Here is a 20,845-nt window from a genome sequence, read left to right on the forward strand (position 1 = left end):
GGGTCAGAGCAGCTGACCTAGGACTGTCTAGTACACAGACGCTGGCTCAGGGTGTGACCTGCATGCTGTTTGGCTAGTTGTGACTGTCCCAGGTTGGGAGATATCTCAGCAAAGCACTGTGAGGCACCCAAGGTTGCACAGCAAGTGGTGACACAGCCCCGCACTGATCTGGATTGCTCCCAAACCCCATCACAGGTGTGTTTAAGCAACAGGGGTTCATCTGAGGATCCAGCCCTGGGCTGGCAGGGGCCATGTGGTTGCAGCTCTCAGGAGCGGGTGCTAGATAGAAGATTTGTGCCCCAGGAGTGTGCCCTGAGACTGGGGCAATCCCTGGACTCTGTTCAGACTGGGGTTGTGTGTGTGTAAAACACACCAAGCAGTGGCCAAGACGGGGCGCTCAACTACAGCTGTGATGCGGGTGAGGGAGCCTCTCCGTTGTCCTCCACAGGGGAGGGAAGGGGGGCCCTTAATTGTTCTCTGTGGAGGGAGGGAGACTCTCTGTGGGGACTGCTGAGCACTTTGGTCCTTTCCAAACGTCCAGTCACTAGAGGGCAATATAACCACACAGCTGATGAGTTCAGTCCCCTCCAGCAGGGGACACCCCCTGACACACATGCTGATCCAAACACACCAGGTGGGGCTGACTGGGAGCTTGAGAGACAAGGATCCTGCTCTGCCTGCATCGCACACACCTTGCACACCCACCCCAGCGGCTGCATGCTCACACACTCAACCTCTGCTCCAGGCTTTGCACCACACGTGCCTCTGTGAGTTGTCTCATCAGATTTATTGCTCCTGGGACCCCCTTCCCACCCCCCATCAGCTCTTTAGCACCATAATGGGCCCACGCGTCTCCTCTCGTTGCCATGGAAAGTGCCCAGCCCTGCTCGGCAGCTACCCTGGGGCTGTTGGGAGCCGGCCACTCACTCACTGCTGCACAGCCTTCTTCCCGGTCTCCACCAGCTGGGTGAGGAGGTCCATGAATTCGGTGTGCAGCCGCTTGGCGATAGGCGAAAACTGCTCATTGGCCTGCTCCAGATAGGCCCTAGGGTTGAAGACACCCGATTCCTTAGACAGGCAGGACTTGGCTGGGGAGACGCAGCAGCTGGGGCCCTGCCTGCCTACTGGGCATGGGGACTGCACTCTATTCCATGTGGGGAAACTGAGGCACAGAGGGGGCCTGTGTTCTGCTCAGGTTCACACAGGACTCATTAGCTCCTGGCCCCCTGCTCAGCCTCAGACCATGCTGTGTGCAGCGGACTGGGCTGGAAGTGATCCTCACTGCAGCCTTGGACTCTGCCACTGCGGCTGTTCTCTCCTTCCCATCCCACCTGCCCTGCCTTGCTACTATGGGCTGGGGTGGCATGTCAGAGGCTCTGGAGCAGGAGCAGGGGCAATCTGTTCTCCCAGCACTGTAGCGTCTCAGTACTGAGGCTCCCCGGCTGCGTGTGTGCACCCAGCAGACTCTGCCCATTCTGCACTCCCCACTGCCCCTCTTCCTCCAGGTCCTCCCACCCCCGGGCGGCAGCACCCCCCTCCACACTCCCCATGGCAGCCCGTACTTTGCCTGGGTCTTTATCTCCTCGGCCTTCACCTTCTCTGGCAACTGTTTGCTCAAGTATTCAGACACCGTCTGGAAATACTGGGAGAAGACATCCGAGAGGCTGGAGCTTGGGGTTTCTGCGTCGCGCATCACCACAGCACCTGGGCGGCCCGGAGAGCTGGGTTAGGCCCCTGCCTCATGCAAACTGTGGGGCTGGGGCGATCCGTCAGCCCCATGGAGTCCAGGAGGTAATCCGTAAGCCCCATGGTGGGCGGGGAGTGAGGAGATTCCCTCAGCCCCAGGGGGAAGGGCCCCAAAGATTGTGCCCAGTTCCCTGCGTTAACCCACTAGGCCACACCCATTCCCAGAGCTGGGAATGGAGCCCAGGAGTCCTGACTCTCTCTGCTACCCTCTAAGCTAGCCCCTCCCTCGCTGAAGAGGCTGGCACTGGGTGGCAAGAGGGATGAGATCGGGAGCATACAGGGAAGAGCCTCACTCGCCAGTGAATCTGGCTCCTGCGGAGCACGCGGTATGGCCCATAGGGAGCTGCTGAGGGCTGGAGGTGCGGGACCAGCCCACAATGATCCCGGGGCCAGTGCGGCCAGACCATGCCGGGGGTGGGGAGCAAAGCCCTGGCGAGGCTCTTACCTTCCAAGCTGCACACACAGAGCAGCACCATGGCCAAGACCAAGACCTTCATTGTGACAGGCGCTGCACTCCGGGACCTGCAGGGCAGAGGGGGCTGGGAATCAGCAACTGCCCCAGCCAGTCCCCTTGTCTCTGGCTCACCAGTTGCCAGTCATGCCCCCAGGAAGGGCCTGATTAAGGATAGGGGCCGATCGTGGCTAATTACCCCATTAACAAGGAGACTAGTCACAGGAGCCCAGGAAGGCCATGCGAGGGGGTGGGGGCAGGGAGGCACACCCCCTTTAAGGAAAAGCCAGGAACGCTGGCTGGCCGCACAGGTACTGTGGAGTGCGAGGCGGAGGGGAATGCGGGGCGTAACGGCCAGGCAGAAGGGCTCTGAGTAGGCTGTGTGCAGGGGAACCCCCTCACACGGGCACCGCTGAGAGCTGTAGGGGAGGGGGACAGGCTGCCGACTCCTCTAGCGTGACACTGGCCCTCTGCCCTGGAACTCAGCTTGGCCAGGCCTTGGGGGGCTCTGCACAGCCGATCCCTGCCTCCCCACCTGCCTAGGCCGAGTCCCTGGGGGAAGCAGAGGGCAAGCGGGCACTTACCTCACCCTGCCAGCCAGCCCCGTCCGACCGGGTCCTGTCCACACTACAGTGCCCACCTGTGCTCATGAGGGACAGCATTCCCACCTCTGCCAGGGGAGGGCACTGGGCCAGAGCCTGGATGGTGTAAGTGTCCCTAACCCCATCAATGCTCCCAAGGGGGTGGGTTGAACACACTCCTGAGTCTCCCCGCCCCCTAAGGAACATTTCCAGGGCAATTTGTGTTCATAAAATAAATCACTAATTCCCTTCTCCCACTGCCACTGCTGCCCTGCCATGGCCGGGTGGGGCCAGCGCGGAGCTAGGGGAGCTAGACCCAGGGGAGCTGAGCAGCCTTGGGGAAGGGGAGGCAAAGGAGCTGCGTGCCCCGTGATCAGTGCCAGCGGCCCAGGGAGCAGCACATGGAAAGACACTAGGAAGAGGAAGGAAATAATTCAAGGATCTGTGATGTCAGCTGCCCTGCCCAGGCACGTCCCTCCCTGGTCCGCTCTCCCTGCCCCTTCCCCCTGCTGCCCTCTTCTTCCCTGGTCAGCTCGGCTGCAGCCCTGCATATCCCCAAGCACCCCACTGTCCTGCTCTGCCATGTCCCTGGTCTCCTATGCTTCCACCCCATTTCTCAGCTCCCCACTGCCCCCATCTCTTCCCCCACCAACCTTTGGGCTAGGCCCCCATGCATTTCCAGAGGGCAGGAAGGGCTCCAACAGGGGATGTCTCTGACTCTTGCTCCCCTGGGCCCCCTGGACAGGAGGGTGGGATTTGTCTGGCTTCCCCTGCCTTGGAATGGATCCCTGGCTCAGGCTCTGCCCTGCAGCCTGCGGAGCCCTTGTTGGCTGCAGCCGTGCAGCTGGGGTGGTTGGGGGCAGGGGATCTGAGTCCTCTGAGAGGCCTAGAGAGGGGCATGAGTATCTCAGCCTCATCTTGTGCCTCCCCACCCCTGGGCCAGCTCCAGGGTGGCTCTCGCTGTTGGGTGAAAGAAGTGGCACCAACCACCCAACCAATCCAGTCCTGGGGCAGGATCAGAACCAGCGCCCTGGGGTAGAGGATCTCTCATGTCCATGAGCCAGCCGGGCTCTGACAAGGCAGGCAGGAGGCAGCTCTCAACCACACAGGGCGGGTGAATCTCAGTTAAAAAATCCAACATTAATTCAAAATCTCAAACAAGCTCATTCTTTCTGTGTAACCCCGCCCCCGCCCCGCCCCCGCCTGGCTCTGCAGACAGACTGCCGGGCTGCTCACCTGAGGCCTGGGCTAGAAACTGGTCAGGAACAGCGGGTGCCTTGGCTGGGGCTGCAGGTGCTTATATCCCCCGTCCCGCTGGGCCAGCCTGCGCTGCCCACTCATTGGTCCTCTGACCGGGGGTTCGCTGCTGTGCTGGGGTGGGGAATGTGCTGATGCCGTGCTGTACAATCACTAACTGGCAAATCCCTGGTAAACAGGCCGGGGCTAAGGGTCGCGCTGTGGGGGTGTGCTGGCCAGTGCACAGTGCATGGGGCCAGCCGGACAAACACCGGTGTCACCAGGCAGGGTCTGAGGCACTGGCTAGGGTCTGCTGGGCGCCTTGGGCAGTGCTGCTATGGGCACTGAAGCAGCACGCTCTGCCCCTTTAAGGGGTAGTGGTGCCCGGAGCCAGCAGTCACTGTCCCGCTAAATCCCTGCTTTAAGGAAACATGTTTAGGGGAGCAGCAGACTAGCTGGGGAATGGGGCCAGGTGTTAATCAGGGAGCTGGTTAAAGCTTGGCTGTGGGGTGACCCTAGGAGCAGGGAGCCCCTGGAAGCAGGTCTGGAGCCTGGCTGTGGGTGGGCTGGGGAAGCAGACCCATTGCACAGGCCCAGGGTGGTGAAATCCTGGCACAGGGGGAAGGGTTTGGGCCTGGAGGGGCGGGGGACAAAGGAGATGGTATCTTTATACAGACTTGATAAATTGGGCCCCAGGCAGGGGAACGTGCTAGGAAGGTGGCTGTGAATGAGATACAGGGCAGGAGCAAGGCAGTGGCATGCCAGGCTGTGCCACAAAGGACGTGCTCTGGGGGGGTACCCACTTCGCTGGCATTGTCTCTTCCCCCCATAGTGCCTACACATTAGTAAAGGGGATTGCACAGTGGATCTGCTGCAGGGAGTCAGAGTTGAGCACAGCCCTGGATGTGTCTGACCAAGAGTGAGCTCTGGGGCTGGCCTCACCATAAGGTGGAGCAGGTATCAGGCTTCAGGACAGGTCACTGCAAGGGTCAGGAAGGAATCCCTGACCTGCTCCCCCCTCCTCTTCCCCCCGCCCCAGGTAACACTGTACATCTGGCCAGGTGTATTCGGTGCTAGGGGAGGAATTGGCCATCACGGGTAAAAGCTCTAGATTAGCTGGAGCAGATGGGCTGCCCCAGGAAGCAGATGGGGCAGGCTGGGTGGGACCCAGGGCCGAGCTGGTAAGACTCACTGCTATCTCCTATTCCCCTGTGAATGGGGGTCCTGGAGAGGGCAAGTGTGGGGCTAGTGGAGCTGGACAGGGCAGTGACTCAGCCCTGCCTGTCATGTGCCCCACAAGGAGAGCATTAACCCTTACAGCCTGTGTGGGGCACACAGGCCAGCGAGCAGGGAGGGATTCCAGCTGCTGGGGCCTCGATCCAGGAAGGAGGCTGGAGCCAGCCTGCCTCCCTAACCCTCACTAGCACCTCCTACCAGAGCCACCAGACCACAGGGTCAGCCAGCTCCTAGGGGCTTAGCCAGCATTTGCCATGGGAAAGGGTCCCAGTGCTTAGCAGGAGAGCACGGGGCTGGAGCCCCCCCGGGGGTGTCTGATCTGTGGGGCTGTGGCTGCTGGTGGCCAAGGTTTGCTAGCTGACCTGGAGCCCTGTAGGGGAAAGCTGGGTGCAGGCTGCGGGGAGAAGTCTCCTGCTCCCTGCATGCCACAAGCCCCTGCTCTCCCTCAGAGCTGTCCTGCCTGGACTAGTCCAGCGCACCCCCACTACCTGTGCGCCCAGGGGCAGTTCTGAGCCACAGGGTGAAGGCCAGTGTGGCTTAATCTTATCATTCACTGACTGTTAACCTCCAACATGTCAGGATGAGTCAGCGGGGGCGGCCGGGGTGGGGGGGAGGAAGAGGGGGGAGGATTGGCCCCATGGGACATTCCAGGTTAAGCTGCACAGTGCAGGAGGGTGTAAGAGCACTCATTGCTCTCCAGCTCCTGTCCTTGGAGGATCTCAAAGCCCTCGAGCAGCATTTATTTATCCAGCCCACAGCCCCTGGGGAAACTGAGGCACAGAGCCAAGATGTGACCTGCCCGAGAGGACCAGGAGCAGCACTCCCCCTCCTGTGCCTAACCACTCCACAGAGCACCTAGGAGGGGCTTTCACCTGCCCCTGCCACAGGCCAGTGCCCAGCCACGTGAGGAGCCAGGCTGGGCGGGCCCATGGCAGATGCTCCCCGGTGCAGCCAGCGGAGCGGGAGGCAGCTGTAAGGTTTCCCTGACTCAGACAAAGCTCCTCAGTCAGTAGCAGCAGAAAGTGGCTTGCTGGCTCTCTCCTGTTGTCACATGGCAGGTACCTGGAGCTGGCCCAGTACTAGGGGCCCTGGGGCTTTCCCGGCCACGGGATTATGGGGAGACAAGACCTTGGGTCAGCCAGCAACAGGGCTAGCAAATCCCTGAGCCCAGAAGGGCAAGGCAGATGCGCAGCCCTCGCTTTCCCAAGCGTGCGGCCCTCTGCGGGGGCTGGGTGGAGCCCAGAGCCCTCGAAGTGCAGTGCTACACTTGGCATGTGCCAGGGCAGCCCGGGTGGGGGGAAGGCTCGGCTGGTGTGGGGCCTTGGAGGGGGGGAATGGCCTAGTTTGGCAGCCCCCCTTCAGGTCGGGTGTGGGCTGGGGTTCTGCGCCTGGCCTGGTGGACAGCGCTAGGGCACAAGTTGAGCCCCCCATGCCACTTTGCCTACAGATGCACAGACCCCAACCCAGAGGTGCTGAACCGTTTGCTTTTCCACTGGAGCTTGCGATGGCCATGGGTTTGGCTCACTGCCTGGGTTTGGCCCGATGTTGGCAGGATGACTGGGCGCTTGGGGGATGCACACAGGGTCACCTGCTCAGATCAGGATCTCGCTGACGTCTGTGTGAAGCTGGAGTCACCTTCTGGCACTGATACAGCTCCTGGGGATTCCCCCAGCTGTAACCATGAGCAGAGGCCAGGCCAGGATCCCATCCAGGCCCGGAGGATGTGTGTATAGACAAACCCCTGGGAGATGCTCACTGCAGTGTCTGGAGCGCCTAACTGGGCAGCCTCGTGGCCTCTGTGGGTGGCACCATCATGTTCCTCATCCCTCTCCTCCAGCCATTTGCTCAGACGTGTTGCAGACTGTTAGAGGAGACGCACACTGTGTTCTCACCTACGTGTTGCATCTTTCTTGCTCTGGTTTTCCTTCATTTTAAAATGAAAATCATTGGTGGGTGAAAATCTACTGCTCACTCCTTATGTATAGAGGAGTCCCAGTCAAAGAAAGAGCCTGCAGCATTCCCCGCCCCTGTCCCATTGGGCCCAGTTAGAGTTACCCAGATCAACTTAGCACCAGCATTTCCTGACTTAACCCCTGGCGCCTGTAACCCAAGCATTGCCCTGGGGACAGGTTTGGTATCTCATACAGAATGTGGTCGCAAACAGCTCTATTCCATACCAGCTCTACTCTGTGTTGGCACAGCCCCTCTCCCTGCCCTCTGGGTTAGCGTTATACAGACAAAACTGCACAGGATCATTTCAGGGGACAAGACAGGATGTCACGTTTATTATAATAACACAATTTGATTTAAGACCAATAACTAATATCTAATTACCTACACACCCACCCCCCCCAAATGTTCTGCAGCTGCTAGATAGTTACCAGTCCTGAATGTAGCTTGAGTTTGTGGCTTGGGTTATCATAGAATCATAGAATATCAGGGTTGGAAGGGACCTCAGGAGGTCATCGAGTCCAACCCCCTGCTCGAAGCAGGACCAATCCCCCATTTTTCATAGCTTGTGGCGGCTAACTGGCCAGGAAAGCCGGGAACAAGGAAGGGCTGGGTCTCTGTGGGGCATGCACCCATGCCCTTCCATGTTGGCAGCGGAATGTTACTCTCCAAAGTCTTCCCTCTCACCCGTCCTTTTTGTAGGGTTGAGTTTGGATCCAGAGTCTATAGGTCTTGCTGTGTCACGCTGCCTCTGGGTCCGGTGTGATTGATCACCCGTCAATTGCAGACATGACTTTCAGCCTGGGACTTGGCTTTGATGTTCCTTCAGTTGTACTTTTGTTCTTTTCTTTTGAGGTTGGACTCCTCTTACTTTGTCAGGGCTGTTGTCTGCATCTTCAGTCGTTGGTGTTTACACTTTATTTCACCAGGACGGGCCGGGGCTGGAGGTTGATTCCATCATCCACACATCCCTCATTCACACATCTAAACTACACAAATCAGATTATAGCAGGGTTTTGCAAAAATGAAGTGAGCATTTTAAAATGGAGTTTGGGACAAGTTAAAATGGAGTTTGGGCTACAACATGGACAAGTGTAAGGAATAGCAGACAGAGAACAGAAGTTCCAATACGAACAAGTATAATGAATGACAAACAGTGAGCAGAAGTTACAACGTTGAAGCAGTGCAAATTTCAGCAGCAATTGGATTGAAAGTGAAACTCAATTAGCCAGTTATTGGGGTACCTGGTTCATGAATGAATGTAGTTTCATTCATAAAACTTTGCTTATGAAGTTATATTAATAAAGTGAACAATTAAAATCAATTTCATTGATCAATTCTACATTAGGGCCACCTTCCAACACACATAGGCCTACTCCACCTGCCCCACCAAAACGGGGCCCAGGCAGGAACTCTCCTAAAGCCCAGAGGTGTCCAGGGCCCAGTTTGGGCTCATCCCATTTCCTGCAGTCCAGCACAAACCATCCTGGTCAGGGGCACCTCCAAAGGGCTGTGTGGCTGCTCCCACGCCTGGCTGCTTCCCTGACACAGGGAGAGGCCCCATGTTGAGAGAGGCCTCATGTTCCTCTGTGCAAAGGGCCAGTTATATAAGTGCCAACCCCACACAGGCAGCACCAGGGCAGACCTTTTCTAGACTCCTTCCCCACAGCTGGGAACACACCCAGGACAGGAGATCGCAGGCCCTCGGGGGATACAAGGGGGCAGGCCCTGCTGGGCTCCTGCCCTCAAAGCCAGATAAAAACAAGGGCAGCTCAGAGGCCCTGCCAGGCTTCTCCAGCTTGGTCACTTTGTTTGTTTGATTCTGTTTCCAGGAAAGCCCTGTGTTGACTGTGGGGAGGCAGTGGGCCATGGAGAGCGAGCAGGGGCTGGGAGCTGGCCAGCGAGGGCCCTGCTCCAGCTGGGTCACAGGGTGCAGAGGGTTCCTCTCCTTTATGTGGTGTGGGGGGTTCACTAACAGCCTGGCCTGAGGCGACATGGCCAGGACCCCACTCTGGAGGGGGACCACCTGGTCAACCTAGGGCCCTGTGATCAGGGGTCATGGGAGGAGGTTCTGGGGAGAAAGGGGCTCTCTCTCCCATCAGAACAAAGAGCTGGAGCAGGGAGAAAACAGGTCCCCCTTACCCTTGCTGATGTACGGCACCCTACAACTTCCCCTGCCCCCCAGTTCACCTGCTCCCTCATTCAGCAGCCAGCTCCTGCAATGCTGTGCTCCAGCCAGTTGTAGACCCCCAGCTTGGAAACACCCCCAAACCCAGCCCGGGGCAGGAAACTGCAGCTGCTCAGATCCATTGCTGGGAAGCCCCATGACCATGGATTCTCTGTAATCTGAAGTCTTTAACTCATGATTTGAGGACGTCAGTAACTCAGCCAGAGGTTAGGGATCTATTACAGGAGTGGGTGGGAGAGGTTCTGTGACCCGTAATGTGCAGATCAGACTAGATAATCATGATGGTCCCTTCTGACAGGGTCCTGCAGCCTGTCAATGTGGGGGAGGTGGACAGAGCTCAGCGTGGCTCCCAGACCCCAGCTGCGGCAGGGAGAAGAAGCCAGGGATCGGGAGTGAGGCAGAACCATTGTCCGGTCATAGACCCTGCTCCGACTGGACATTCGGCTTTAATACACATTGATGAGCCTCCGCCCTCTTGCAGGCTCTACCGTTTTTGCTGCCCCAAGCAGTGAAAAAAACTTTCGCCGCCAGCGGCAGGAGAGAGCCAAATTGCCGCCCCCGCGGAGACTCTGCCGCCCCTTTCTTGGAACGCTGGTGCCTGGAGCCGGCCCTGCCTGGGGGGGTCCCAGCCAGGCACAGTCATCAACCCAAACAGAGAGGGGTCACTCTGCCCCTCTGAAAATGCAGCCACCTGGGGGTGAGGGCTAACAGCACATAGCAACGGTGCCAATGGCTGGGAAGAGGGAGTGCCCTAAAGAAAGTGCAGGGGGGGAGAGGGGAGGCTGCCTGGGCTGGGGTTTGTGCAGGCCTCCAGGGGCCCCTCCCCCCTTAACCAAAAACAGTGGGGGAGGGCTAATGACCATCAGGCGCTTCACAGACACTAGTGACCTCGGCCCCCCAACAGCCAGGGGTTGGGGGTCGGTATCACTGCCCCATTGTGCAGATGGGGAAACTGAGGCAGGGAGCTGCAATGGGAGCTGTCCAGAGTCACAGGAGCCACAAGTACCCCTGACACCCAAGCCCGGCTCTGGCAGCTGGTCCCTCCGTGGCCAGTCTGGGCCTGCTGAAGCACGGCAATGGGTCAGAGGGGGGCAAACCCCAAGGCCCGGATCCAGGGTGACGGGCGCTTGGCAACACAAGGGATAATTAACGAGAACAGGTGGTACAAAGGAGTGACCCTGCAAAGCACCCGCGGCCTCAGTCAGCAGCTGCTCCGCTCACCCTATGCCCCCCAAGGCCCCGCCCCACTGACCCGCGCGGCCCGAAGGCACGTGGGGGGCGGGGTGCCCGCTTCCAACATGGCGTCCGAGGCGGCGGTCGCTCCTGTGAAGCCACTTCCTCCGCGGGCCGCGCCCGGGCGCAACATGGCCGCGCCCAGCGAGCTCAGGGTGAGCGGAGCTGAGCGCGGGGGCCGGGCCGTGTGAGCGCCGGGCGCGGGGCAGCAGGGGGCGGCAACACCTAGAGGCACCGTGCGGGGCAGACCCCCGGCCTGGGAGCCCCCCAACCCCTGCCTGGGGAGCCCCCAGCATCCAGCCCCCCAACCCCTGCCTGGGGAGCCCCCAGCATCCAGCCCCCCAACCCCTGCCCGGGGAGCTGCCAAACCCCAGAGAGTCCCCCAACCCCTGCCTAGGGAGCCCCCAGCATCCAGCCCCCCAACCCCTGCCTGGAGAGCCCCCAAACCCTAGCAAGCCCCCCAACCCCTGCCTGGGGAGCCCCCAGCATCCAGCCCCCCAACCCCTGCCTGGAGAGCCCCCAAACCCTAGCAAGCCCCCCAACCCCTGCCCGGGGAGCTCCCAAACCCCAGAGAGTCCCCCCAACCCCTGCCTAGGGAGCCCCCAGCATCCAGCCCCCCAACCCCTGCCCGGGGAGCTGCCAAACCCCAGAGAGTCCCCCAACCCCTGCCTGGGGAGCCCCCAGCATCCAGCCCCCCAACCCCAGTGAGTCCTCCAACCCTTGCCTGGGGAAACCCCAGCATCCAGCCCCCCAACCCCTGCCCGGGGAGCCCCCAAACCCTAGCGGGTCCCCCAACCCCTGCCCAGGGAGATCCTTCTATACCAGCCCCCCAAATCCCTACATCCCCTCCCTTGCAACCCCACTGCCCCCTGCCAACTAGCTCTCCATCCCCCACCTAGGGCTTCCCCCCCAACAACTAGCCCCCCTGTTCCCTCTTCCCCCTTGTCTTGTGGGCAGTTATCCCCTCTCTCCACCTCAGGGCACCTCGTGCATCCCAGCTCCTGTGGGCAGCCACCCTCCGTCCCGGGCTCTGAGTTGTGCTGGCCCAAGGGCCAGGGGAGTGGGGACACGATCTCAGCCCAGCTCCGTGCAGGTGTCAGACCCCGCTGGGTGTCATGTGCATAGGATCCCAGGGGCTAGGGGCAGCTGGGTGTGCTCTGACTGGGGAACCCGTGGCGCCTGTTGATCCCAAACTCTCCGGGCCTTCCCTCCTCAGACTGGAGGCAGGGATTTGAGGGTGGGTTGGAGGGCGGTTACACTCCTGTGTCCCAAGGCCAGGCGGTGTGAGGGGTGATGGGGAACGTGCTGGGACCAGTGCTCGACTTGCACAGACCGCTGCGCCGGGAGGAGCCGCTTACCAACCCGGGTAGCTTCGATGAGCTCCACCGGAAATGCAAAGGTGAGTCTTGGCCACCCCTGGGACAGAGGCATGCTGAGGGGATTGGAGAGTGCGCTTCTGCCAGCGGGGGTGTTGCAGGGACCAGGGCAGGGGCGATGGCTGTGGGGGAGCTCACAGCTGTTCTAGTGTCCCATAGCAAGACTGCTGTGGTACTCAGCTCTACTGTGGGATCGTGTTCTGTGATTGGCAGCGCTACAAGTGACTGTGTGCAGATGGGAGGGAGTTAATTTGTGTTAGATGGCTGGGGATGGTCTGAGCCCTGGACTAGTAAGGGTTGAGGGAGGATGGCGGTGAGGACCCAAGTTGCCTTTCCTCCGACTCATTGTCCTTGTTGAGCTCGGCCCCAGCTGTGGGGCCTGGAGCACAGAGGAGCCAGCTGCCCTGTCTCTGGCTCCGTGGGTCCTTGCGTTGTGTGTCTAAGCCCCTCTCTGTCACATCTCCTTACAGAAGTCTTCCCCCAGCAGATGGAAGGGGTGAAGCTGATCATCAACAAGGCCCTGAGCAGCCACTTCCAGGTCAGTTGAGGCTCGTGCCTCCAACTGCTTTCCCTCCTCCCTAGGACCCTCCAGGCCTTAACTTAGCACCTGCTTCCCCCCTGTGGAGCTGGAGGGCCCCTTCCAGTGCATGCCTTGGCCCCTCTGCAGCGAAGAAAGCCGGGGGGGAAGGAGATGGGGGGTGTGGACATATTCCCTCTCGGAGCTGGGCTCAAACCCACCAACTAAGTACCCACCGACAGGTGCCTGGATTGGCTTGGGTGTTGAGGTGAAGATCTGGGCAGGGGGTTGGCGCAATGAGCGGGGGCTTTGTCACCTCACCCACCCCTCTTCTGTAAGGACACGCGCCCCCTAATGTTTCCTCTGGAGGTGCGGCCTGTGGAGACTACACATCCCAGTGTGCAGTGCAACCAGGCGGTTCACACTGGGTCGCCAACGGAGGGCGCTGTACTCTCTGGAGAAGGGGAGCCACAGCTGGGCTGGGGGGGGCAGTGATCAGGTGGCACTGTCCACGCTGGCTGGGCTGGAAGGAGCTGGAGCCCTTGAGGGTTGCACACGGCATCCTACCCCAGCACAGCCTGATCCCCTTGTGTCCTCCCCAGGTCACCCACACCATTCACATGAGCACAGTCGGCCAGTCCAGCTACCACTTCAACACCACCTACGTAGGGGACCGGCAGCTCAGTCCCACCGAGGTGAGCTGGGACCCAAAGTGCAGGGGGCTGGAGCAGGTGCTGGGAGCCAGGCCAGCATGGAGTGGGGTCTGAGACGCACAGATCTCAGCACCCCACAGCTCCCCTTGTTCTCAGTGGGGGCCGGGGGATCCTCCAGTGTACTTGGTGGTAACTGAGCATGCTTGAAAATCTGCCCATGAAAGCAGGGGGCTGTGACCAGGACTCCTGGGTTCTATCCCTGCCTCTGTGACTTACTTGGATCCCTTCCCCCGTCTCTGCAGCAGGTTTGACCCGGAGCTCCCCGAGCGAGTGGGCAGAGGGTGTATGAAGCATGTCCATGAATGCTGGTGGCTCGCCCTAGTGCTAGGGAGGAGCAGATCCAGGAGAGATGCTAGTGTTGGTCAAGGCCTGAGCCTCTTCACAGGGAGCTGGGTCAGGGTTGGGACCCTGGTGTTTCTGCCCCAGCAGTGCGAGGGGTCCCCTCCTGAGGGATGTATGGGATCCCCACACAGGCTGTGGTCCGTGGCAGGTGAGTGACTGAGCCCCAGTGGAAGATTCCCTCTGCCTGCTAGATGGACGTGTGACCTGCCACCAGCAGCCACTGGGAGCCAGCCCTGCCACTCACCCCCCATCTGGGTTAGAATCCCTGGATCCTGCTCATGTGCGCATCCAGCTGGCACCATCTTGCCAGGTTCTTACAGGGAGTGCTGAGCAAACCAGACGCCTGAGGGACTTATGACCCATGGCGGCAGCAGCGCTCTTCCCCCCCGTCCCCTTCAGAGCGGGCCTGGGGCCACAAGCTGGCTCTGAGTGCCCCTCCTTGTGTGGTGGGTGAGCTCCTTGTGGTCACGCTGCAGTGTGGTGGAGGAGGGCTGGATGCTGCAGGGCCCCCCAGCCAAGCTGCCTCCAGGGCCCAGTGCTGAATGGGCTTCCTGTCCCCCCCGCCCAGTGAGAGAACCTGGCACCTGAGTGCGCCCCGAAGGCCCCAGCACCGTCAGGAGAGGGAAAGGAGCCAGTTCTCCCCTCGTTCTGAAGCCATCGCAGGGTGCTTTGGAGCCTGACTCAGGATACTTGAACAGCAGCCCACTGGCACGGCAGCCACCCTGACGGGATTGGCATGGCCATGTGTGTGGGCCAGGGCTCTGGCTTGGAGGCTGGGCCTGGGCTGTGTGTGTTTGTGTGTCGGTCCTAGGGGTGGGAATGGGGGTCAGGCTGAAGTGTTGGGGCTTAGCCCCCAGTCCGCTCTCTCCTTTTGGAAGTGCTTAGCTTGGAAGGTGCCACCAGGGGGAGCAGGAGAGCCCAGCCTGTGCTCAGTCTGGAGCCCCTGTGCGAGGGAGGCGTGTGTGAGGCATGGGATGGGGACAGAGCTCCAGCTGGGGGGGAGGGGTGTGGAGGCCCCCAGCACAGCTCGTGCTCCCAGGAGCCAGGCTGAGGAGACCCGGCAGACTTGCTGCCCCCTGCCCCCGAGCAGAGTGGGAACACGGCAGCTGGGCAGGAGGGAAGGCGCCCTAGGCAGGTGGCTCCCCTGCTGCAGCCTGGGGCCGCCGGGGCTGCTGACTGCACCATCCCTGGGGTGCGTGCACCTGGTGTGGGGCTCCCCCAAGGGGACCCAGCACCTCCCGGCGTAGTCCCATCCCAGCGCCATGCCTCTTCTCCCTGCAGACCTTCCCCATGCTCGTCGGGGACATCGACAGTGGTGGGAGCCTCAACGCTCAGGTGCTGCACCTGGTGGCGGAGCGGATCCGCACCAAGGCTGTCTTCCAGGTGAGGCCCCGCCCTGGGCCTGCAGGGGAGCGGTGGAGGCCGGGTGTGGGGCAGGGCATGTAAAAGGAATGGCATGTGGGTGTGGCATGGGGAGGCAGGAGGTGGTGTGGGTGGAGTGGGGGACTATGTGTCAGGGGGAGGTGTGGCATTAGGGGGCCAGGGTGTGTTGGAGGCGTGGGGGGCATGGTGTGGGAGAGAGGGTGTGGCATTAGGGGCTGGGCATGTGTGTGAAGGTGGAGCTGGGGGGTTGTGTAGGTGGGGGAAGCAGGGTGTGGGGAGGGGGATGGCTGGGGGTGTGTGGAGGTGGGAATAGGGTGTGGGGGAGTTGTGGAGGTGGGGGGAGCAGGGCGTGGAGAGGAGGGGGCTGGGCATGTGCATGGAGGTGGGGGAACTGAGGGGTTGTGAAGGTGGTGGGGGCTGGGCATGTGTGGTGGGGGCTGGGCATGTGTCTGGAGGTGGGGGAACTGAGGGGTTGTGAAGGTGGTGGGGTCTAAGCATGTGTGGGGAGGAGGGGGTCTTGGTGTGTGTGTGGAGTGGGGGGAGCAGGGCATGGTGCAGAGTCGGGGAGGCTGGCCGCATGTGGGGTGTTCGAAGTGCTGACTCTGCAAGTTAAGCGCTAGGACCTTGGTGGTTGCTGCACTCTCCCAGCCGCTAATCTGGCCACGCTGACCCCCTAGAGCTGTGGGGGGCTGGAGCCCAGCCAGTCCCTGTGCTGCCTTGGGCGCCCTGGGCTGGAAAGGAGAGGGCTGAGGCTGGGGGAGGGGCTCCAGTTTCTCAGCTCCATGCAGAAGCACTGGAGCAATGAGGGCAGCATGGACTAGTGGCTAGAGCAGGAGTGGGAACCAGGACTCTGGGTTCCCCTTGCCTGTTCTAATACTGCCCGGCAGTTGCTGTGCCTCAGTTTCCCCCTCTGTGCAGTGGGGACAGCGACACGGCTCAGCCCCTGTCCCCTGGGGGGCATATGGGGACTGCTCCCTCAGTGTCTGCCCCCCCTGCCCCCCGGGCAGTCTGCAGGGGAGGGGCCAAGTGTTCTCTCCCAGTGCCTGCTGGGCCCCTCGCAGCCCCTATGTGGTGCTGCAGGTTGTGTGATTCCAGCTGTGGCTGTAGCCAGACCCCGCACCCGTCATGGGAGCACTGTGCTTGGGAAGGGATGAAATCCCCTCTGGTGCGCAGCTTCCCCACCCCCTTGAGCACAGTCTACCCAACGCACCCCTGGTTACTGGGTGTGTCCCAGTATGCACCAGTCATGCGGGGCTTAATCCCTGCTAATTGGAACTCCCTGGGGAGGCTGTAAATGCAGGAGTAGTTGGGGGGAAATCTGGGTGGAGCACCGGTTGGGGACAGAGAACCCCAGGACTGAAGGGTGGGGGCAGGGAAGGCTGGGTGGAGCAGGAATGCCCCCCATGATCATAGTGAGCCGGGGGGAGCTGCCCTGGGTTGGGTGGGGACCTGCTTTGGGTTTGCTCTTCTCTGCCAGGGCCTGGCTCTGCTTTCCCCGGTGCCAAGCTGTACCTGGAGCCCTAGCAAGGGCCCTCCAAGGGGCTTGAGGGGAGGACACAGTCAGGTCATGGCCCCAGCTGCTGAGGGAAGGAGAGTGGATAGAGGTGAGATTTACTGGCTGCTCCCCAGTGAGCCCTCGTGATGGCATGAGGACATGGGGTAAGGTGTGGGGCAGGATTGGGTCATGGGGCAGCGTGGGGCATTGGGCAAGGGTTGGGGCAGGGTTTGTGGTGGGGCTGTGAGGCGAGGTATGGGGTTGGGATGAAATGGGGCCAATGGGTGAGGTGTGGGACAGGGCAGAGTGTGAGGCTGTGATGGAGATGGGGCAGGGTGGACAGTGGGGCTGGGGGGAGGCATGGGGCAGGGGCATGTTGGGAAGGGCATGGGGAGTCTGGGGTGGGGTGTGGGGAAGGGGGTGCTGCGCCCCTGGCTAAGCCCCCGCCGCTCCCTGCAGACGCAGCAGGCCCAGTTCGTGACGTGGCAGTTCGACGGGGAGCTCCGTGGCGACGACTACACGGCCACGCTAACGCTGGGCAACCCCGACGTGCTCAGCCAATCAGGTGGGCCCCACCCTGTGGGCCCCGTTGTCCTGCCTCACTTCCTGTCCTTAACTGTCCTGCCACTGGCTCCTTCCACTGCCCGCAGCCCAGGGCTCGGCATGGAGCAGCCCCTGCAACCCCTACCGGGTGTGGACAGCCTGGCGCCCAGCCCCATGGGCATGCTGCTCTGGTGCTAGCAGTGGGGCAGCTAGCTCTGTGCTGTGGGGCTGATGAGCCCCCCCATGTCAGATGGAGTGGGGAGCGTGGGCTAGTGTGCAGGGCTGGGAGTCAGGACTCCTGGGTTCTGGCACCGAGTCGCTGTGACCTTGGGCAGGCCCCTCCCTGCTCAGTGACTCAGTTTCCCATTGGCTGGCCCCGGGAGGTGGCACTGGAAGGCACCACACAATGCCGGACCCTGTCGTCATAGCGAAGGGGTGATGGTTGCGGGGTCCGGCGCTAACGGTTTCTCCCTCTCTGCAGTCATTGTGGTGGCTCACTTCCTGCAGAGCGTGACCTCGCGGCTGGTGCTGGGCGGGGAGATGGTGTATCACCGGCGCCCGGGCGAGGAGGGCGCCATCGTCACCTTGGCAGGGAAGTACACGGGTATGAGCTTGGCTTCGTCACTGCTCCAGCCCTGACTGCGCCAGAGCTGAGCCTTGGGGAAAGGTGGGGAGGCTGTCCCAGTCCTGGAGCACAGAAATGTCATGGGTTGGCACAGCTAGTACCCCTGCTTGGAGACCCAGGGCGTGGGGGGCAGGGATGGGACTGGGGAGCATTGGCTGGGATAGCAGGGGCTGTGGGTCAGCACAGAGGGGCATCGCAGGGGAAGCCTGTTCAGTGCCTACTCGAGCTGTCCCCTCCTGGCCAGGCTTCCACCCCAGCACGCTTCTGAGTGAGTTAAAGGCCGTTCCCAGCCCCTTGCCAGCTTCACTCCCTCTGTATCTCTGCAGCTCTCAAGTGGGTGGCGACGCTGAACATTGGTTATGGCGGGGCCCATGCCAGCTACTATCACAGAGCCAATGAGCAGGTGAGCCCAGTCCCCCTGGGGACTGCCCCCATCCTCCAGGGCAGCCGTGGGGCACCTCTCACCTTGCGCTTTCTCCCCTGCAGGTGCAGGTCGGGGTGGAGTTGGAGGCCAACACCCGGCTACAGGACACGACCTTCGCCTTTGGCTACCAGCTCAACCTGCCCAAGGCCAACATGGTCTTCCGAGGTGAGTGTGGAGCCGGGCCAGCCCCCACTTTTGCAGGGGGCTGGCCAGGGCTGTGCCAGCGTCTCCCAGGGGGCAGGGCTTCTCCAGGGCCATTGGACCCACAAACGCCCTGCCCTCACAGTGCCAGAAGGTGCAAAATCACGCCTCCTCCAACATGGCTGCATGGTCTTGGCGGGAGCCTACTGGGACTTGGACTGAGGATGTTCACAGCTGGAGTCTTCCCAACTCCACTCTGGGCTTTTGGCCTCTGATTCCCTCTGCCCACTTGCTGAGGGCTGACCCGAGCCTGGAGCCTGTCCCGTACCTGCTCTCCCCTCGCTCCTCTGTGCCATGCGGGAACGTCCCAGCTGCCCTGTCCAGCTCCCAGCACCATCTTGGGGCTTTGCAGCAGTGAGCATGGAAGCAGGACACCCCGGCTACCACAGTGCAGGCCTAGAGTCCCTGAGCTACAGGGGAATCTCCCTGTTCTGAGCAGTATAGGGCCTATTACACACAGCAGAGCTGTTCGCATCCCATCCAGTAGGGGGCAGAGGCGAACCACCTGCCTGTTCATTGTGTGTAAGGCTGTATTAGTGAAAAGGGCTAGAAGCCTCTGCCCAGGGTTTTGTGAAATCTCCCATCCCCTCACTGAGCCAGCCAGTCCCCTGACCCCGGGACTGGACCAGAGCCAGCATCTCCTAGAGCGGAAAAGCCCCATATCCCATCTCCCCCGAGCCAGTAAGCACCCCCTACTTCGGGGCCGGACCATAGCTGTCGCCCCCTGGAGGGGAAAGGCCCCACATCCCCCAGGTCAGTTCCTTCGCCCTTTGGCCAGATCAGAGCCAGTGCCCCGTAGAGGGGAAAAGCCCTGTGACCCATTTACCCCAAGCCAGTCGCTTCCCTTTCCCTGGGGCCAGATCAGAGCTGGCACCCCCTAGCGGAGAAAGGCCCCATATCCCCCATGTCAATCCATTCGCCCTTGGGCTGGATTGGAGCTGGCGTCCCCTAGAGAGGAAAGGCCCTGTTCCTGAGGCAGGGCTTTCTCCTGCCTCTGCTGCTTGTTCTGCAGGAGCGGGGCACCAATCTGGCTGTGTGGGGCCAACCCCCAACCGCATTGAGTGCTGGGAGCACAAGGGGTGGAGACAGCAGCCAGCGTGCCCTGTGACTTGTCCCGGGGGCTGCCAGGGGGCAGGAGCTGATCGACGCTCAGCCTCGCCCTGGGAGAGCCCTCTGTCTGTGTCCCCCCCGAGTGCGCTCAGGGCTGCCTGGCTGCTCCCCCCTCTCCCACTCTGGCTGGTGGCTCCTGCTCCATTGGCAGCTCCTCTGGCCTGGGGCTCCTGGCCCTTCGCTCCCCTGATTCAGCAACAGCTCGAGAGGAGCTGGGGCCAGGGAGGAGGAGCTGGTGACCTGGTCCCCAAGGCTCAGGCAGATGGCATGCTGGGGGTCTGCTCATGGCCCCAAGGCCCCAGGAGCAGCCCTGTGCTGGGCTCTGGGGCAGAGCAGGATGGGATTTAGTTGGTGTTGGTCCTGCTTTGAGCAGGGGGTTGGACTAGATGACCTCCTGAGGTCCCTTCCCACCCTGATATTCTATGATTCTATGACCTGGAGTCTGGGACTCAACCGAGGTTTCTCCAGCTGGGAATGGGGGGTCTGAGCTGTGGGGGCTGGGCTCCGGGGCATGGTGTCTCGGCTGTTGGGGATGGGGATACGCCCAGCTGTCCACTGGCTCCTGTCCCCTCCCCTGCAGGCCTCCTGGACAGTAACTGGTGCGTGGGGGGCGTCCTGGAGAAGAAGCTACCACCTCTGCCCGTCACCCTGGCCCTGGGCGCCTTCCTCAACCACTGGAAGAACCGCTTCCATTGCGGCTTCAGCGTCATCGTGGGCTGAGGGGGCAGTGCCGTCGCGGGGCTCCCGGCTCTCGGCCCAGCCGGTGGGGGCAGGGCAGAGCAGAGCCTGGCGCCAAGTGGATTCTGACTGGTTTGCTCCGGCGGGAGCAGGATCCTGGCCATGTGCGTGGGATGGGGCTGCTCGCCAGAACCTGGAGGGGGCGGGGGCCTGCCCACCGCCTTCCTGCCTCAGGGAGCCTTTGTGCCATGGAGCCAGCACCCTGCTGGGGCCAGCCTGCAGCTGGTCCTGCCCTGAGTGGCTGCTCTTGTGTCGAGAGGGCATCTGATGCCTGGTGCCCTGGGTGGGGGGCCCTGTTCTGTGAGGCGGTTCGGGGGGCCGCCGCTTTGTGTGATGTTCTCACTCCGTGTACGATGACTTGGAACCCGATTAAAGTGTTTGAGCTGAGGGGCGGCTGGAGTCAGTGACTCGGGGGTAGGACTTGGACACCCCACCACCCCACCCTGGCTGCTCCCTGGGCCAGAGGACAATACTTGGTCCATCCTGCTACCCCCACTCTGTCCCTTGGCTTCTGCTGGGGCTTGGCTGGGCTGGCTGCTCCCTGCGATCTCGCTCCTCAAGGTAGTTCTATAAGGCTGTTTAGAGCCAGGCCTGGGAGCTCTCTGCTCCCGTAGGAGCCATTGCTGCAGGTTGGGAGAGGTTCAGTGGGGAAAGTACATATGGGGGGGACCCTCTCCATGCCTGGGTCTGCCCCATTGCTCAGGGCGTTGTTGCACAAAGCACCTTTGAAAGTGAGGGGGAGTCCCCCTAAGCTGTG

General features: G+C 61.5%; 2 protein-coding genes across 2 annotated transcripts; one reads left to right on the forward strand and one right to left on the reverse strand.

Annotated features, from left to right (window-relative positions):
• Positions 1-772: 772 nt before the first annotated feature.
• Positions 773-4,123, reverse strand: APOA2 (apolipoprotein A2). The gene is made up of 4 exons (XM_073323392.1): positions 4,015-4,123; positions 2,192-2,268; positions 1,563-1,704; positions 773-1,045 (listed from the first exon to the last, which is right to left on the reverse strand). Exons 2-4 carry the CDS (start codon positions 2,241-2,243, stop codon positions 928-930), a joined length of 312 nt encoding a protein of 103 aa, XP_073179493.1. The 5' UTR covers positions 2,244-2,268; positions 4,015-4,123; the 3' UTR covers positions 773-927.
• Positions 4,124-10,669: 6,546 nt separating this feature from the next.
• Positions 10,670-20,475, forward strand: TOMM40L (translocase of outer mitochondrial membrane 40 like). Its single transcript, XM_078850469.1, has 9 exons — positions 10,670-12,020; positions 12,468-12,535; positions 13,117-13,209; positions 14,851-14,952; positions 16,907-17,012; positions 17,472-17,594; positions 17,942-18,018; positions 18,102-18,204; positions 19,931-20,475. The coding sequence occupies exons 1-9, from the start codon at positions 11,915-11,917 to the stop codon at positions 20,068-20,070; spliced, it is 918 nt and encodes a 305-aa protein (XP_078706595.1). The 5' UTR covers positions 10,670-11,914; the 3' UTR covers positions 20,071-20,475.
• The last annotated feature ends 370 nt before the right edge of the window (positions 20,476-20,845 follow it).

The sequence above is a fragment of the Lepidochelys kempii genome, chromosome 24 (genome assembly GCF_965140285.1).
Source record: "Lepidochelys kempii isolate rLepKem1 chromosome 24, rLepKem1.hap1, whole genome shotgun sequence".
NCBI classification, from domain to species: Eukaryota; Metazoa; Chordata; order Testudines; family Cheloniidae; genus Lepidochelys; species Lepidochelys kempii.

Coding starts and splice junctions, on each gene's coding strand:
- APOA2 (XM_073323392.1), bottom strand. CDS start 2,243: ATGAAGGTCTTGGTCTTGGCCATGGTGCTGCTCTGTGTGTGCAGCTTG. Junction 1,705..2,191: donor CTGTGTGTGCAGCTTGGAAG/GTAAGAGCCTCG, acceptor CGGGCCGCCCAG/GTGCTGTGGTGATGCGCGAC. Junction 1,046..1,562: donor GAGATAAAGACCCAGGCAAA/GTACGGGCTGCC, acceptor CTTCAACCCTAG/GGCCTATCTGGAGCAGGCCA.
- TOMM40L (XM_078850469.1), top strand. CDS start 11,915: ATGGGGAACGTGCTGGGACCAGTGCTCGACTTGCACAGACCGCTGCGC. Junction 12,021..12,467: donor GCTCCACCGGAAATGCAAAG/GTGAGTCTTGGC, acceptor ATCTCCTTACAG/AAGTCTTCCCCCAGCAGATG. Junction 17,013..17,471: donor CGACGTGCTCAGCCAATCAG/GTGGGCCCCACC, acceptor CCCTCTCTGCAG/TCATTGTGGTGGCTCACTTC.